Source organism: Somniosus microcephalus, chromosome 7, assembly GCF_052327205.1.
Source record: "Somniosus microcephalus isolate GS21.2 chromosome 7, FLI_Smic_1.0, whole genome shotgun sequence".
Taxonomy (NCBI): domain Eukaryota; kingdom Metazoa; phylum Chordata; class Chondrichthyes; order Squaliformes; family Somniosidae; genus Somniosus; species Somniosus microcephalus.
The window spans coordinates 201,681,456-201,701,188 of NC_140993.1; the positions used below are offsets into that span (position 1 = coordinate 201,681,456).

The 19,733-nt window shown below is 43.9% G+C and overlaps 1 protein-coding gene across 1 annotated transcript in view; it reads left to right on the forward strand.

Annotated features, from left to right (window-relative positions):
• Positions 1 to 19,733, forward strand: part of reck (reversion-inducing-cysteine-rich protein with kazal motifs) — a 250,308-nt gene that overhangs the window by 134,959 nt on the left and 95,616 nt on the right. Inside the window, exons 12-14 of the mRNA XM_085993983.1 lie at positions 6,820 to 7,029; positions 16,108 to 16,244; positions 17,520 to 17,660. Coding sequence (XP_085850109.1) covers positions 6,820 to 7,029; positions 16,108 to 16,244; positions 17,520 to 17,660 — 488 coding nt within the window. The remainder of the gene's footprint in view (positions 1 to 6,819; positions 7,030 to 16,107; positions 16,245 to 17,519; positions 17,661 to 19,733) is intronic.

Here is a 19,733-nt window from a genome sequence, read left to right on the forward strand (position 1 = left end):
AGTGATGGTGCACACACCACTTTCAATGACTAGATAGTGTCGCTATTGATTTTCCTAGGCTTTATCCAAATATTTCTCCTGTTTTAATAAAAATTCATTCTCAAGATGTTGGCATCGCAGGCGAGGCCAGCATTTATTGCCCAACCTTAGTTGCCCAGAGAAGCAATTTGATACAACTGAGTGGCTTGCACGGCTACTTCAGAGGACAGTTCAAAATCAACCACGTTGATTTGGTACTGGAGTCACTTATCGGCTAGACCGGGTAAGGATGGCAGGATTCCTTCCTTCCTTCCTTCCTTGTGCTCAGTGCCATGCTCCACTCCCATAAGGGATTTTTCACTCGCTATGGACCAGAGTATGACTTTATATGCAAAATATCTGGTAATGTTACCCAGGTCCTTTGTTACTATAATAACTTTCTGCCATTAACACAGGCCCTCTTGTGGTTTCCTCATCTTCGGATAGTGGAAAAATAAACACTATCAGACCATGTGACTTGGACTATGATCATGAATTGGGTTCATTAAAAAGAAAAGTAAACAGTGGAATAAAGTCAATACAGCAGATTTCAATTGGTTGCAGAATTTTCATCTTATTCTCTTTGAATACAAAAATGCTAAAAGATGCACCACTTCACTAACTCATTTACAAATACTAAACCCAGACCACTGTCCACAACATAAACTTATACATAGGTTTTATCAAACCACCGCAGAATCTTTATCAGTACAGTGGTACAAGAAGAACTGGGAGCACGCTGGCTGAGCTGTGCCTCCCTCAGCCTTTGGAAGTTCAAAATGGACTCGAAAGATGTCTTCCAAAGTTGAACAAGTGTATCAGAATAAACTGAGGATATGTGGAACACTCTTTGTTCCAGTCCTACTCGGATCCCCTCCCTCACTTCTTTTTCCGGTACATTGATGACTGTATCGGGGCTGTTTCCTGCTCTCGCCCTGAACTAGACAATTTCATTCAATTTGCCTCCAATTTCCACCCTTCCCTCACCTTCACATGGTCCATCTCCGACTCTTCCCTTCCCTTCCTCGACTTCTCCGTCTCCATCTCTGGGGATAGGTTATTGACCAACATTCACTTCAAGCCCACTGACTCCCACAGCTACCTAGACTACACTTCCTCCCACCCCGCCTCCTGTAAGGACTCTATTCCATTCTCCCAGTTTCTCCGTCTCCGCCGCATCTGCTCCGACGATGCCACCTTCCACACCAGTGCTTCCGACATGTCTTCCTTTTTCCTCAACCGAGAATTCCCCTCTACCGTGGTTGACACGGCCCTCGACTGTGTCCGTTCTATCTCCCGCACTTCTGCCCTCACCCCTGCCCCTCCTTCACGGAACGATGATAGGGTTCCCCTTGTCCTCACCTTTCACTCCACCAGCCTCCACATTAAACGGATCATCCTCCGCCATTTCCGCTACCTCCAACGTGATCCCACCACGAAACGCATCTTCCCCTCCCCTCCCCTTTCAGCATTCCGTAGGGACCGCTCCCTCCGAGACACCCTAGCCCACTCCTCTATCACCCCCCCAGCACCCCTTCCCCTTCGCCCGGCACCTTCCCGTGCAAGCGCAGGAGATGCAACACCTGCCCTTATACCTCCCCCCTTCCCACTGTCCAGGGCCCCAAACACCCCTTCCAGGTGAAACAGCGATTTACTTGTACTTCTTGCAATCTAGTATACTGTATTCGCTGCTCACGATGTGGTCTCCTCTACATTGGGGAGACCAAACGCAGATTGGGTGACTGCTTTGCAGAACACCTCCGTTCAGCCCGTAAGGATGACCCCGAGCTTCCGGTCGCCTGTCATTTTAATTCACCGCCCCATTCCCACTCTGACCTCACCGTACTCAGGCTCTTGCATTGTTCCACGGAAGCTCACCGTAAACTCGAGGAACAGCACCTCATCTTCCGATTAGGCACTTTACAGCCTTCCGGACTCAATATCGAGTTCAACAATTTCAGATCATAACCTCGGCCCCCATTACATTTTTACATATACTTTTTATCCGCACCTTTGTTTTGTGCCCTTCCCCCCCTTTTTTTTCTCTCCCAGATGCGTTTCGTGGTGGGATCACGTTGGAGGTGGCGGAAATGGCAGAGGATGATTCATGGCAGCTGTCTCTCATTCTGTCAGCGCATTTCACACCTAATTTAGAGCCGTCTTTTGTCTCTTTACTAGTCCTATCACCATCTCGTCTCGTTTTGAATGCCTCTTAATGTCTCTTCACTTCTCTTTTGTTCTTTCATCCCCATTTCCCAGCCCCCAAACTGGCCTTTTAATCTGTTTCATTTCCTGTGTTTTTTCAGTCCTGACGAAGGGTTTCGACCTGAAACATTGACTCTATTTCTCTCTCCACGATGTTGCCTGGCCTGCTGAGTTTTTCCAGCATTTTCTGTTGTTATATCAGAATAAACTGATGACTCGCTGTACTCCAAATCCCACCCAGGTGCCATACCCAAGCCCATCTGTATGTGTTACCAAGCTCTTTATCTTAATTTAATAGATTTCAGGACAAAACCAGAAGTCTATGTTAAATGGTTTCTATTTGCTTTGCAATCACAATGTTTTGGCGTAGAAATAATTCCTTTGAAGTGACATGTTACCAATGTTTCCTGTAAGCTGCGCTTTGTTCTGTGCGGCCTGTTTCTTTTAATGAGCTGTCTCTTTCAATTTCGGCGCATGCACGGTATTTACAATCTAAAAGCTGGTGAGCGGCCTGTGCAGGATCTTTCCCATTACTGCACAGCCACGCAGCTTAGAGGGAACGTTGCATATCCCATTGAATTGTATCCTCTCCAACATGTAGAAAACCAGTCAGCAGAGAGAGAGACAGACAGCTGGAAGACTCTTTCAGCGAGTAGTGAAGTGACCAGATAATATAATCCTCATAAATGGATATAAAAAATATATAGGGGGAGAAATTGAGTCGCGCCCCCTTTGGGGCGCTAACTTCGCCGGGGAGCTACTTTTAGCGCCCTGGGAAAATTAGCGCCCCCACGGCCAAAATTGAGTGGTAGCGCCCCAAGAGGGAAACAGGCGCTACTGGAAGCGCCCCACCTCCCTCTTGGGGCGCTGCGAGGGAATATCGTGGCACGTCGCGCCGCGGTATTGCTGGCCTTCCTTCCCTTCTTAAAGGGGAGGGGCCTTGCGCAGCGTGAGCCGGGGCCCAGCTGGGCCACCGGGGATCGGAGTGCCGGCAAAAGAGCCCGGCACTCGAGAGAAGTGCCTAGCTCATGGAGCGCAGTGCCACTGCTCGGGGTGGGGGGCGGGTCAGGAGGCCAGGAACGGGAGCGGAGGTAGGTGCTGGCAGGCGGCCAGCAACAAAAATGGTCGCCCCGCACCTTGCCTTTAACTAACCGCAGGTAGTCCCCCCTGACCCCGTCGGACATAAGATCGTGGCCGGGGCGCTGCGCACGACGATGACGTCATCGCTGGCGGCGCAGCGCCGCAGGGTGCTAACAGTTAGCGGGAGGCGTTGGCGGCGCCGCGCCCGGGCACTAAATGTTTGGGGCGCTAACAGGAGGCGCAAAACAACAGAATTTTTCCCCCATCGACTTTCTTTGGATTTGAACTCCCGCTATGTCACAGTTGTGAAGAAATTAAAAAAGAATTGTAAGACGTACTATGTTCAGTTTAATCACCATGACACAAAAAGTAATCATTCATTGGAAAGGATGCGGAAAAGAACAGCAATAGTGTTCCAAGTCTCAAAGGGATGAGCTATGAGGAAAGATTGGAGAACTGGAACTGCCTTAGAATGACCCATGCTCCTAAGGAGCATGAGTTGGTAATAGGGCTTTAATATTGTTGCCTCTGTTCTTTGGAATGACCCCTAATATATTTATAATAATGTATCAGAACAAACTTGTGTCTATGTGCACTTCCTGTGTCAACTTTTTGCATTCTAAATTACTATGTCCACATTTGTAATGGAAACTGCCGTGTAAACTTGTCATATTGTACTTGCACTCTTCTGTCAGTGCCACTATTGGCAGGAGGATGTATATACAGTGTGACAAGTTTACATAGGCAGTTTCCATTATAAATGTAGACATAGGAATTTACAATGGAAATATGAAAATAAGGACAGTGGGGTAGAGTTTCCGCTTTGAGCGCAATCGACGATCCGGGCGAAATTGTGCTCAAAATTACACTGGTTTTGAGAAGTTATTTTCTCCTTGAATTTCTGCTCAAACTCATTTGCATATCACCGAACGCAAAATTTGCCATGAACCAGTACAATCGGGCAGCGTTTTAAAACATAATTTTTAAAGGAAAAATTGCTTTAAAAGAAATTCTGTGATATATTTAAGAGTGGTAACTTCGTGCAGTTTGATTAATACAGCTGAAATTGGGTTTATCACAAAAAATAAGCATTTTTAATCACAGTGTCAAGCCATACCTGTGAGTAACCCGATTTTAAATGACTTTTTAAAAAATACACAGAACCTTTGCTCCTTATATTGCGGTTCGTTGTCAGTTTCTTAGTAAGTTTTTTAAAAATTACATTCAAAAGCTTTTAAAACGTGCCTATTGGTGTCCTTGCACCCAAAAGAACCAGCTTAATTTTTAGAGCCTCCTCGAAGGCCTGCAAACGAGCACAATTAGCGGAAACTCCCAATGGGGATTAATTCATCTGGGGGCGTGAATAGTTTTGTGGGCGGAGCCGGCTTCAAACTCGATTTGCGCTGAACGAAATTTGCGCTTAAAATTCGGCGATCATTTGCACGGGTTACTCTGATTTTGGGCAAATTGCACCGAAAAAACCAGCGTAATTGAGCGGAAATTTACCCCAGTATGTATGACTTTAAAATGGAGTCTGAATTGGTTCTGCAAGTCCTGGTCCAATTCTCCCCCGCCCTCGAACTCTGTTTCACCTGGTGACCATGCTTGGTCTCGACTCCTTGTGTGTAGCAACGTAGGAGATCAATGAACGGGATATGCTTTGTATTGAAAATTTCTGTGTCAGCATGGTGCAATGCAAAGCCCATTATAAACATCTACAATACCTCTTATGCCTGTAGATGGCACTATGATGGGTATTTTCATTGCTAAAGGTGTCACAGCTTGCCTGTCACAGAATGAGTCTCGCCTGGTGTCTCACAGCAGCTGTTAAATGTATTTTTTTTAAACTGCTTCGTCTCTGTTCAGTTACAGGCTCTGGCCATTGGATGATTTTTATTTGCAAATCATTCAAACTGCTTTCTGAAAATTTTGATTTTTCTCAGTAATTGAAATTTTGAGTATGCAAAGTAAGGGTTCAAACAAAATTACATATTTCCCTATAAATTTATCCATTGAATTGTCTCTTGTGTCTTTTAATGTTTCATTAAAGTTTTTACTTGAAGGCCTGAGCCCCTCTCAGAAGCCTGGGTTTAGAGTTGATATTTTACATTCGAGCTGTAATGCTGTGAGCTGAATTTGAATTGTGGCATCTGAATGCATCAGTACCATTCTGATAGCTGTGCTGAAGGAATAAATAACCAAAGGAGGGTGGGCCAATAAGACAATATCATATTATAGAATCAAGAATGGCGGAAATACTTAACAAGTATTTCGCTTTGGTAGTTCCAGAGGAGAGTGAAGGAAGAACCGCAGAAGTACCAGAAAAGGATATGATCAGCGATAGATCAGTAAGAAGGGAAACATTATTGAGTTTTTGGTGATTTACTTTGTCGAACACCTCCACTCCATCCTTACGTGTGGCCCTGACCTACCTGAGGCTCACCATCTTGGCTTCCCCCTCTGACCTCTCAGTTTTTGGTCTCCTACAGTGTTCCAAAGAAGCTCAATGCAAGCTTCAAGAACAGGATCCTCCTTCAACCTGTTTCTCTGTGAACTTCAACCTGACTCTGATGAAATTCATGTCATAACTTTATTTTTTTTCCCTACAAATCCAAATCCAAATCAAAAAGGATAGTACCCCAACTGCTACCCCAGTTGAAATTGATGTCCCTGTTGTAGGGAGGGGAAAAACTGGCCTAGGTTCCCACTCCAGATTGCTATCGGATGACTGTTTCTGGAAAGTGCGAGTGTGTGGATGTTGAACAAGAACTGGATCAGCTACATTCAAATAATCAGCCATTACTCACTGTCTACGCTCACATATGAAGAGAGGCATCAAAGGGCTTTCAAGAGACAAGAGGAGGAAAGTTGTTTTAAAAAGAAAGTAATTGCTCCACCAACACCTTAATGAGACTGGGATTGCAAACATCCTCTGTGCTGCTATTTTAAGTTCTAACCTGACCCCTTTTTAAATACACGTAGCTGAATACCTGGTCCGTCTTCCCCTCTGTATGGATCTTGGCTTAAAAATGTCCAAATGGTAGTTTGATAGTAATATAAATTTTGACCTGAATCATTGTTTAATCCTGCTCAATATCATAGTTTGTCATCATCTAGAATATAATTGAGCTGTGCTGCACAAAATTAACACAAACACCAAGAGCAGGAGTTGTTGTAATTGGTCTAGATTACTAATTTGTACTTTCTGCTTTTCTCCTATTTTTCTGGTCATTTCACAAAAGAGTTCTACTCTCATTTTTGTTGGTGAATATTTTTTTTAAAGTAGTGCTGCATTTATTTACAATCAAATTAGTAGCCTGGTGAATTCAGATGTTTCATCTGTACAACAGCTCATTCAGTGAGAATGTCAGTAAAGGTGACAAAACAGTTCAGATTGTCATTGGAAATGTAAATGTAATGTAGTGTAAGAAAGGAACTAGTCAATGAAGGGATAATCGCTGAAGTTAGTAATCTGCCATGCTGAACAAACAGCAAGTGAAATTTTATGTTGTTTAGACCCACAGAATTGTTCCGAAGTTGCAATGCTCAGTCGGACCAAGGAGCCAAGAATGACATGAAACTTTGGGAGAAAGGGACCATCAAGATGCCATTTATGAACATACCTGTGCAAAATATTAAGACCTGTCAGCCAGAAATGTGGAAAGCAGTTGCCTGTTCATTACAAATCAAGCCATGCCACAGCAAGTCTGGAGGTAGTATCTGCAAGTAAGTTCCATTTTACTGCGGCATCAAGGCATCATATGGTTAGCCACTTCAATATAGGGTGTGTTTTTCATGGCTTGTGTTTTATATATTCCTTATTTCCCTTGCTCTTTGTATGTTTTTACTATGTTGAAGCAGTTGTATGCAATATAAATTTACTACGCACTCATTTTGTCATGAAGGGACAGTTAAAAATGTAATTACTTTTTTAATAAAATAATTGAGCAATGAATTGCCTAATCAAGCTTTTCTCACCTCATACTATCTGCCTTTCATGTCATATGGAGCAGCACACAGTAGTGTTGTTGCTTCAGTCGCTGTATCACACACTGCTTGGAAAAACAAGTATGGTAGGAGGGCACAGCAAACTGCAGTTTGGTACCTTGCCCGCCTGCAAAATGCTGTCTCTTGTGGAGTAACGAGGATTCTGTCACTTCCAATTAAAAACAAAAATTGAATTACTTATTTTTATTTGACGAGGTGTTGAGAGCAAAAATTGCAACATTACTCCCTTACAATGTGAAATTAAGACTTGCAGGTCCTTTCACGGTGCATCTTTTCCAGACAACAGATATTTTGATACTGATAATCTTGGTATTGTAACTCCGAATACTTGCAGGTAAAATTTCTGAGTTTTTTGTTCTTGTGGAAGTACCTGTTTTTTTTTTTAATTGTTTACTCACAGTTCCTGTAAATGGTCCCTGTCCCCTATAGAACATAAGAACATAAGAAATAGGAGCTGGAGTAGGCCATTTGGCCCTTCGAGCCTACTCTGCCATTCAACAAGATCATGGCTAATCTTCTACCTCAACTCCACCTTCCCGCTCTATCCCCATATCCCTTGATTCCCTTTGTTCCCAAAAATTTATCGACCTCTGTCTTGAATATACACTGACTGAGCATCCACAGCTCTCTGAGGTAGAGAATTCCAAAGATTCACAACCCTTTGAGTGAAGAAGTTTCTCCTCATCTCAGTCCTAAATGGCCGACCCCTTATTCTGTGACTGTGACCCCATGTTCTAGATTCCCCAGCCAGGGGAAACATTTTCTCAGCATTAACCCTGTCAAGCCCCTTAAGAATTTTATATGTTTCAATGAGATCACCTCTCATTCTTCTAAACTCTAGGGAATATAGGCCTAGTCTACTCAATCTCCCCTCATAGAGCAATCCCCTCATCCCAGGAACCAGTCTAGTGAACCTTCGTTGCACTCCCTCTAAGGCAAGTGTGTCTTTCCTTAGGTAAGGAGACCAGAACTGTACACAGTACTCCAGGTGTGGCCTCACCAATGCCCTGTATAATTGTAGTAAGATTTCTTTACTCTTAGACTCTAATTCCTTTGTTCCCGATTTTATTACCGAGATATCTTCACTGCTTTCCTCCCTCCGCCTCTGCACCGAACGACTTCTCATCCTCGGTGATTTCAACCTCCATCTCAATTCATCATGCTCTCTTTCCTCTGAGTTCACTAGCCTCCTATCCTTCCTTAATCTCTTCCTCCATGTAAACTCCACAACCCATATTCACGGTTACCCCCTCGACCGTGCCATCTCTCGTGGCCTCGCTACTCCCATCATGTCAATCGCAGATAAGGCCATCTCTGACCACTTCCTTGTATCACTCTCCACCCACGCCCCCCAACCCTACTTCCTTCTGTGTCCAGCCCTATAAAAAAAACTTTCTTCCAACTCTCTTACAACTGCACTTACGAAATCCCAACTGTCCAGCCTTTGGCCCTCCATTCACCATGACATTTCTATAGCTACCGATCTGGTCAACCACACCTTCACCATCACCTTTGAAGCCCTAGTCCCGATTAAAACAATTTCTCTCACCCTGGCCATTACCCCTGGTACGGCCCTCATCTTTGCTCCCTTAAGTCCAAGGGACGCAGACTTGAACGGATAGGGCGGACAATTGGTTTAGCCATTCATAGCCAGATCTGGCTGGACCACATAAAGCACTATGGGGTCCTGCTCTTGTCTGCCAAAATTGGTCACTATTCCAGAATAATTCTGGAATGCAAAGATAAACCCAGGCTTCTATTCTTCACTGCTAACAGTCTTCTTAAACCCCTCACCCCTGTCTCCTCCACCCTCACCTCTGACAAGTGTGAGGAGCTCATGGACTTCTTTGTCTCTAAGATTGAGACCGTCCGTTCAGCTGCCTCTGCCACTTCCCTTCCTTCCCCTAGCCCACTGAGCCAAACTTCCTCTAAGGTTCCCCCCGCCCAGCCCTAAACTCACATCTTTCTCCAGTTTCTCTCCGATCTCCCCTCATGAGCTCTCCGCACTCATCTTGTCCATGAGACCCACTTCCTGCTCCCTCGACCCTATTTCCACCAAACTGCTGACCACCCAACTTCCTTTTCTGGCTCCCATGTTAGCTGACATTGTTAATGGTTCTCTCTCCTCAGGTACTGTCCCCCTCCCTTTCCTCTCCAAAGTCCTTGAACATGTTGTCTCCTCCCAAATCCGTGCCCATCTTTCCCACAACTCCATGTTTGAATCCCTCCAATCAGGTTTTCGCCCTTGCCACAGCACTGAAACGGCTCTCATCAAAGTCACAAATGACATCCTTTAAGACTGTGACAAAGGTAAACTATCCCTCCTCGTCCTTCGTGACTTGTCTGCAGCCTTTGACATGGCTAACGACTCCATACTTCTCCAATGTCTCTCCACTGTCGTCCAGCTGAGTGGGACTGCATTCGTCTGGTTCCATTCTTAGCTATCTAATCGTAGCCAGACAATCACCTGCAACGGCTTCTCTTCCTGCTCGCGCATTGTTACTTCTGGTGTCCCCTAAGGATCTATCCTTGGCCCCCTCCTATTTCTCATCTACATGTTGCTCCTTGGTGACATCATCCGAAAACACAGCGTCAGTTTCCACACGTACACTGATGACATCCAGCTCTACCTCACTACCACTTCTCTCGACCCCTTCACGGTTGTCCGACATCCAGTCTGGATGAGCAGAAATTTTCTCCAATTAAATATTAGGAAGACCGAAGCCATTATCTTCGGTCCCTGCCACAAACTCCGTTCCCTAGCCACTGATTTCATCCCTGTCCTGAACATTTGTCTGAGGCTGAACCACACTGTTCGCAACCTTGGTGTCATATTTGACCCTGAAATGAGCTTCTGACCACATATCCACAGCATAACTAAGACCACCTATTTCCACCTCCGTAAAATCGCCCGTCTGCACCCTTGCCTCAGCTCATCCGCTGCTGAAACCCTCATCCATGCCTTTGTTACCTCTAGACTTGACTATTCCAACGCACTCCTGGCTGGCCTCCCACATTCTACCCTGCGTAAACTTGAGGTCATCCAAAACTTGGCTGCCCATGTCCTAACTTGCACAAAGTCCCGTTTGCCCATCACCCCTGTGCTCGCTTACCTACATTGGCTCCCGGTTAAGCAGCACCTCGATTTCAAAATTCTCATCCTTGTTTTCAAATCCCTCACGCCTCCCTATCTCTGTAATCTCCTTCAGCCCCACAAACCCCCGCCTCCCCCGAGATATCTGCGCTCCTCTAATTTTGCCCTCTGGAACATCCCTGATTATAATCGCTCAACCATTGGTGGCCATGCCTTCTGTTGCCTAGGCCCTAAGCTCTGGAATTCCCTCCCTAAACCTCGCCGCCTCTCTACCTCTCTTTCCTCTTTTAAGACGCTCCTTAAAACCTACCTCTTTGACCAAACTTTTGGTCACCTGCCCTAATTTCTCCTTATGTGGCTCGGTGTAAAAAAAAATTCTTATAATACTCCTGTGAAGCGCCTTGGGACGTTTTACTACGTTATAGGTGCTATATAAATGCAAGTTGTTGTTGTTAGAAAAGCTAACCTACCATTTGCTTTCCTAATTGCTTGCTGTACCTGCGTGTTAACTTTCAGTGATTCGTGTACAAGGACACCCAGGTCCCTCTGAATGCAAACATTTCCCAGTCTCTCACCAAAAAAAAATTCTACTTTTTTGTTTTTCCTACCAAAGTGGATAACTTCACACTTCCCCACATTGTATTCCATTTGCCATGTTCTTGCCCACTCAGTCAACCTGTCTATATCTCTCTGCAGCCTCTTTGCATCCTCCTCACAGAATACTTTCTCAGCAAACTTGGATACGTTACACTCAGTCCCTTCATCTAAGTCATTAATATAGATTGTAAGTAGCTGAGGCCCAAGCACTGATCCTTGCGGTACCCTGCTAGTTACAGCCTACCAACCCGAAAAAGTCCCATTTATTCCTACTCTCTGTTTTCTGTCTGTTAACCAATCCTCATTGCTAATATATTACCCCCCAATCCCATGAGTCCTAATTTTGTGTAATAACCTCTTGTGTGGCACCTTATCAAATGCTTTTTGAAAATCCAAATACACCACATCCACTGGTTTCCCCCTTATCCAACCTACTAGTTACATCTTCAAAAAACTCTAAATCTGGAAACCTGTAGCTTTTCTATATTCTGTTTGCCCAGAGGTGTGTATTTGAGAGATTATCAATGACCCTACATGCAGCAATCAATTACTGGATTTAACGCAATCTTGTGCCAAATTATCCAACTTTCTTCAAAATGTCAGATGTTACCATACAGACCAGATACTTACAGACTAAAGGATCTAATATATTTAGTTACAATTAAATAGTAGTTTAAGGAAGGAGGAACAGGCAAGGTGGACCAAAATTATGAACGCTGCTGAGTGTTGAGGCTCCCAAGTAGTTCACTATAATAGAGGAGGTTTCACGAGTCTCAAAGGATAGGGGAGAAAAGGACAAACCAGATATCACATGAGAGGACAGGAGAGAGGAATAGTGAGCCTTACCTTAGCGGGGACAAGAAGGAGATTAACATATAGCTGTGTGAAGACAAAAAGTAGTGAAGGAGCAATGGTTACCAAGAGCAAAAGGGAAAAGTGCTGAAATGTATGTGCACTAATGCAAGAAGCACAGGGAATAAAATTGGGTAAGGAGAAGCAATACTTGTAGCAGAAAAATATTATGACTTGAACTGAAACTAAGCTACACTCACAGCTACGCATTCCAGGTTAGAACATTTTTAGAAGTGATGAGGAAAGCAGAATAGGAAGGAGTTTAGTATTTATTAAGGAAGGGGTTTCAGCAGTGGAAAGGAACTATATATCCAGTGATAATATACAGATAGAGCCTGTGGGTGGAGCTACGGAATAAAGCAATGAAGACCATCAAATTGTTAAAGAAATCAAGGAGGTAATCTGCAGGTAATTTAGAGCAGTATGCACTTGCAGAAGCAATAGGGCAGTAAAAATGGAGGTCTTTATTCAGAGTTCAATTGTGTGAACACATCTGAGGGAGGGACTTACAGATGTATTCAGTGCTGTTTTCTGAGTTGGTGTGTAAATCGACAAGGAAAGATACAATAATGGATGTGGTTCTGGGTCATGGTTCCTAGAGCAGGTCAGCAACAGGAAGGGAGGAGACAAATTAGGGACAAGCAATCAAAATATAATTAGCGTTAACGTTAAAACAGGGAAGGAAAGATCAGTTAAAAACAAAGTTGATTGACTGAAAAAGAGCAAATGCAAAGAGATGAAAGAGGGCTTCGCCTGAGTAAATTGGAGGAAGAAGTTAATTGGTAAAACAATGGAGCAATGGGAAATATTTCAGTGTGCGATTAGTACAGCACAGCCAGTAACTTATGTTTCAGCATCAGCCCACTGAGGCCTGCTTTGGTTAGTCCAGATACAGCATTACATCAGTCCCTAGGACTCATGCCGACTGCCATTTGTGGTGATGATGCAAGTTTTCTCACGACGCCTCTTGCGAAAAAAGGATGATTGACCAGGAGTAAATACAGTGTAATAAGCTAGCAGTTTGGAGTTGACTGTTCATGTGGATTGTGACTGCCCATTTTAAGCCAAAGAGATTGACATATCCTTTACAGCAGTTAAGAAAGAACATGCATTTATATCGCGCCATTCACAACCTTAGGATGTCCCAAAGCACTTTACAGTCAATGAAGTGGAGGCTCTGTTGTAGTATAGGAAATGTGGCAGCCAATTTGCACTCAACAAGCTCCCACAAACAGCAAATGACCAGATAATCTGTTTTTAGTGATGTTGGTTGAGGGATAAATATTGGCCAGGACACCGGGGAGAACTCCCCTGCTCCTCTTCAAATAATGCCATGGGATCTTTTACATCCACCTGAGAGGGCAGGCGGGGCCTCAGTTTAACATCTCATCGGAAAGACATGTAAACATCAGTAGTCTCCCCTGTATATTGAGACGAGTGGAATAGTCTCAACGATACAAAGACTGCATGCGCAGCCAATGCAGGTTCTTACTGTTGGACACCATTTGTATGGTTAGACAAGTCCCTTTGTGTGCCACTGACTTTTACAGTAGTATTTATCTCACTAAGTTTTTTTGTGATCCAGCCCTATTCGCCTCCACGTTCATAAACCACTCACTGCTATTAACTATTAAATAAAATAGTGGAAGTTATACCTTCTCTTATGGGGAAATAAAACCTGAGTTGGGGGTGTGGAATTCCATGTGTTGCGTGGGCCGAGATAGAACCCTGTTGTAATGAAGCCACTTTGGCGCACACTCTGTAATTAACATCACCTCTAGCACAGAGGGAGATCTGATGACTGGGGGAAGAAAACTGTAAATGGTGGAAATTAACAAAATGGAAGTTGCTGGTAATATACGACAGGGCTGTCGGCATTTGGAATGCAACAAGATTGTCTAATGTTTCGACTTGGATCCTTCCATTTAGGTATCGGGAAAAAACAAGTTCCTTTTATAGCTGTCTTTATGTTGCTTTCTTGCTGGCTCCTGATATATGGTTCTCCTGCAGCTGGTGGCAACCCTCAAGTTAACTTGCCAAGTACACTTAAGGCCAGCCACCTAGACACTAAGGCCAGCTATTGGGGAGACCCACTTTAATTTTTTTTTAATGGTATCCCAGTTACCGGCCTTGGCGGATCCAGCACGTTTACCTTGCAGTTGCTGCCGGCCGCACAAGGGTCATACGTCAGGAGCCGGCAGCAACTAAAACGGCAAGAAACCAACATAAAAGCAGCTTCTTGGACAGAACCAAGTGCAGAGGGGAGGGGAGTTCAACAGGTAAGCATCAAAGAAATAATAATGGATTAGGAAAAAAAGGGAGGCTTTTGGCAGATACAAAGGACTAAAAACAGTGGCAGCCCTAGAGGAGTATAGAAAGTGCAGGGGAGTACTTAAAAAAATAAATTAGGAGAGCGAAGAGGGGGGCATGAAAAAACACTGGCAGGCAAAATAAAGTAAAATCCCAAGGTGTTTTCTAAGTATATTAAGGGCAAGAGGATAACCAGGGAAAGAGTAGGGCCCATTAGGGACCAAAGTGGCAATCTGTGTGTAGAGCCGGAAGATGTAGGTTTTAAATGAATATTTTGCATCTGTATTCACTATGGAGAAGGATGATGTAGGCATAGAAATCAGGCAGAGGGATTGCGATATACTTGAACAAATTAGCATTGTGAAGGAGGAGGTACTAGCGGTTTTAGCGGGCTTAAAAGTGGATAAATCCCCAGGCCCAGACGAGATGTATCCCAGGCTGCTGTGTGAGGCAAGGGAGGAGATTGTGGGGCTCTGACATAAATTTTCAGAACCTCTCTGGCCACAGGGGAGGGGCCAGAGGACTGGAGGATAGCTAACGTAATACCATTATTCAAGAATGGTAGCAGGGATAAACCAGGGAATTACAGGCCAGTGAGCCTAACATCAGTGGTAGGGAAATTATTGGAAAAAATTCTGAGGAACAGAATTAATCTCCACTTGGAGAGGCAAGGATTAATCAAGGATAGTCAACATGGCTTTGTCAAGGGAAGATCATGTCTGACTAATTTGATTGAATTTTTTGAGGGGGTGACTAGGTGTGTGGATGAGGGTAGTGCAGTTGATGTAGTCTACATGGACTTCAGTAAGGCTTTTGACAAAGTCCCGCATGGGAGACTGGTCAAGAAGGTAAGAGCCCATGGGATCCAGGACAATTTGGCACATTGGATCCAAAATTGGCTTAGAGGCAGAGGGTGATAGTCGAAGGTTGTTTTTGTGACTGGAAGCCTGTGTCCAGTGCAATACCGCAGGGATCGGTGCTGGGTCCCTTGCTGTTTGTAGTGTACATTAATAATTTAGATATGAATGTAGGAGGTATGATCAGTAAGTTCGCAGATGACCCGAAAATTGGTGGAGTGGTAAATAGCGAGGAGGAAAGCCTCAGGCTACAGGACGATATAGACGGGTTGGTCAGATGGGCAGAACAGTGGCAAATGGAATTTAACCCTGAAAATTGTGAGGTGATGCATTTTGGGAGGACTAATAAGGCAAGGGAATACACAATGAATGGTAGGACCCTAGGAAGGACAGAGGATCAGAGGGACCTTGGTGTGCATGTACATAGATCCCTGAAGGCAGCAGGGCAGGTAGATAAAGTGGTTAAAAAGGCATATGGGATACTTGCCTTCAATGTTTCAACTGAAGAATGGCACCTCTGACAATGCAGCACTTCCTCAGTGTCAGCCTGGATTTTGCACTCAAGCCCTGGACTGGGGGTTGAACTTTCTGATATCATTATCCTTGCACACTCAACTTCCCTTTTCACATCACAGCTATCGATACACTTGCAGATGGCGGCTGATCTCACTAATGCGACACCATTGGAGCGAGGAAGTGCAGCAGCTGTTTACCATGCCAGGACCGCAGCTAGATCACAATTGGTCTATTTCCCCCCCACCCCCCTCCCGGCTCAGCTTTATTGCATGAAGCTAAACAGGTTTTTTCGGGAACATACTAAACTGGATGCTCATCTTTTTGCTAATCTTTTGACTATGTACCTAGAAAAACAGCAAGCATTTGTTCTGGTCATTTTACTGAAATGCATTCTGATGCAAGGAGTCGGGTTTACTCTTTATATCCGTGTACCTGACTGGTGGTCCTATATCGCTGCTGCATACATTCCAAAACTGCTCTAAGTTATATACACGTTCACATTTTTTTCAATGTGGTATGATCTGACAGTTCATGGAAGTTCATTTTACAAAATCTATGCTCCCTTTGTAGGTCAGACTGCGTAGAAATTCTTACAAATTGTGGCGACCACAGTAAATTTCCAGCAGGACAGACTGCCGAAACTATCTGCAATCTCTTATCCCCAATTGATGATTTCAAGAATTGCATCCCACTCAAAAAGTACCTTGGTATGTATACTGAACAAGATTTTGATGGTTTTGTTTATTTTGCATTTTTTTGGAAAACTAGTAGTAAGAAACTAAGAAACAACATGCATTTATCTAAATGCTTTATGGCATCCTTGGAACATCTCAAAGTATTTCCCAACCAGCAAATTACTTTTTGAAGTGCAGTCACTGCTGTTTTGCAGGCAAATGTGGAAGCCATTAAGCGATTAATGTTGGCCAGGACACCAGGAGAACTGTGTGCTATTCCAATAGTGCCATGGGATCTTTAATGTTATTGGAGACAACAACAGCTTGTATTTATATACAGGAAACTTTGTGCTATCCGGCACCGACGGGACCGAGCTGTTGCTGTTCCCTCAAAACTGCCGGACACACCAGTGCTGATGTTGAAACATACGGAGATTTTCAGCTCCGTGTGAATCAACAAACCCTGTTGCTTAGCAACAGCTTCTAAACAGTCGGCAAGCGTCTCTGTAGCATCTCTAGCTGAAGCTGTTGCTTAGCTACAGAGCTTGACTGTTGAGAGAAAAAAGCAACGAAAAGAAAAAAAACCTAACGAAACGGCTCCTGATTTTTGCCGGTGGCTCGAGCTTGCCGGACATTTAGCCTCTGGATAACACAAAGTTTCCTGTAGCGCTTTTAATGTAGTAAAACATCCCATGGCACTTCACAGGACCATAAACACACAAAAATTGACAGGTGGATAAAAGCTTTGTTAAAAAGGTACTTTTTAAGGAGATGAGAGACGTGGAAAGGTTTAGGTAAGGAAAACAAGTACAGATATATAAATATTAATATTTTTTGGCAGGTTTTAACGATTGAAGAAATGTTCTGCAGGTTATCTTTCCAATATTGAAATAGGCAAGCAGCTGTATTTCAAATATAACTTTATGCAGGATGACATTTAATTAATTCCTACATTATACCAGTGACTGCATTTCAAAAGTACTTCATTGGCTGTTAAGTGCTGAGGTCCTGAAAGGCATTACATAAGTGCAAGTTCTTTCGTTTTTTAGTTTGAGGAGCTCTGCGTAACTCAACTTAATTTGTTTATCCCATGTTAAAAAATGTGTCGGATAAAGAAATTCTGTTTTAATTGGATCAAGTGATTTTGTGTGTGTGTGTGGATCAAGTGATTTTGTGTGTGTGTGTGTAAACCTATCGGATACTTTTAAAAACGAATCCTCAATCTGACAGGTTTTCCATGGGTTAAATAGAATGAAGAACCTTTCAGAAGGTATATCTCAGCCATTCTCCATTATGTATTTTTGACAGCTCCAAGCCCATTCCAAGGCATTATTGCAGAGGTGATCCATCCATGCAATCCTAATGCCTGCCCCAATAACCACGTGTGTGAGGTAAATCGAAAGGGTTGCCAGGCAGGACAAGACTGTCTTCCCTACCTATGTGTCCCAGGTGAGTAATACAGTTACAAGTATAAAATTATTGTGTTTCTTCTTACCTCGGGTTTCTGATTCACTCTTACAAAAATGCCTCTGAAATTAGGCATTCTTGAAATCTGTGCATGTTACTCTTTCTGATTCACTTGATGTGGTTTTTGCTATGTTACATTGCTCCCTCCTGCCAGTCTCCTTCATGACTCCCAATCCCTATATTGTGGCAATCTCACAAGGTATTGATCCCAGCTGCCTTTTCTTGACTTTATGATCTTCCCAAAGGCTATTTGTTCAGTCTTCAGGGAAGGTAGATTACCTACTCACTTTATAGATGTAGGAGTCATTGTTTGTCAAACAACTATAAAGACTTTACATATTAGAATTGTAAGGATAGAAAATTGGAGCTAAAGAGTTTTGCAGGAAATGCATGATTTTTCTGTTTATAAGATTATCCTCTGCAGTGTCGAAACATCTGAGATTATGAGGAAACCCACAGAAGTCTTGGGGGAAAAATTGAGTTGCGCCCCCTTTGGGGCGCTAACTTCACCGGGACGCTACTTTTAACGCCCCGAAAAAATTAGCGTCCCCCGCACCCGAAATTCACTGGTAGCACCCCAAGAGGGAGGCGGGGCACTACTGGAAAGCACCCCGCTTCCCTCTTGGGGCGCTGTGAGTGAATATCACGGCGCTACATACCACAGCACCACACTCTGCGGCACGTCGCGCCACGGTACTGCAGGCGTTCCTCCCCTTATTAAAGGGGAGGGGCCTAGCACAGCACAACCCGGGGCCCAGCTGGGCCACCAGGGATCGGAGTGCTGGCAAAAGAGCCCGACACTCGAGAGAAGTGCCAGGCTCACAGAGCCCAGCCGGCACTCCGCGGAGGGGGCTGCACAGAAGGCCGGGGACAGCACCAGGGGCAGGTGCTGGCAGGCGGCCAGCAACAAAAATGGCTACCCGGCACCTCCCCTTTAATATGCGCCGCCCCGGCCGCAAGTAGGCCCCCCTGACCCTGTCAGACATAGCGTCAGGGGGTGCTACCGAAGATCGTGGCCGGGGCACTGCACATGGCGATGATGTCATCGGTGGCACAGCGCCGCATTAGGTGCTAACGGTTACCGCCGCTGCTAATCTGCAGAATTTCGCAGGAGGCGTTGGCGCTGCCGTGTCCAGGCGCTAGTTGCTTTGCACCCTGTTAGCACCCTCAACTGAATTTTTCCCCCTTGATGTTTAGCTTATAATGGTCATAATTGTACTATTTAAAATTCCTGTTTACTTAGGGAATGAGGAACGAAGACAAATGAGAAGTTGAAACTCTACAGTTTACAAAGATGATTGTTAAGGTTTATCGAGGTGTATAAATATTAAGTGGCATCAATGAGATGTATTGGTACTATAAAGTAATGAAGACTATCACTTCAAAGTAAGACAGAAATGTAAATTTAAACTTATGAAAGGTAATTTTAAAATACATATTGGGAAAAGCTTCTTTACTCAAAAAGTGCCAAATGTTTGGGATAATCTACCTGACAGAACAGTACAGACAAAACATTAGGGAATTCTCTATATAGTTAGATGCTGATTATAGAGAAAGTTAAAGTTCTTGAGAGATGGAGTTTGATGAAATAGTTTTAGGGTACTAGAGAGATGAGCTTCAATGGGAGAGTTAGGCTATTAGATGAATTAGCTTCACTGTGTCCAGTGCACTCAGCCACTTCTTAATGCCATAAGGAGTGAACAGAATTAGCTGCTTTTGGTTTTGGTTCCTATTATTTATAATAGATATAAATAACTCAGATGAAGGCATCAAAAGTAAGCTCTCCAAGTTTGTAGATTGAAGGTAGAGCAAATAATGAAGAGCAATACAGTCAGATTCAGAAAAATTTGGATTTTTTTAGGAAACTAGCATAGTAGATGATAAATACAGTTCAAGTTCCACAAGGTAAAACTATAGTTCAAGTTAGACAAAATATTTAGCCTGGGAGCAAGGAACCAAACTTAGGGATTTATACAGTCATGCAGTGTATTGATCAAGAAAACAATTTGGGAGTTACTGTAGAAAAATTATTGAAACCGTGAGTCCACAATTTGA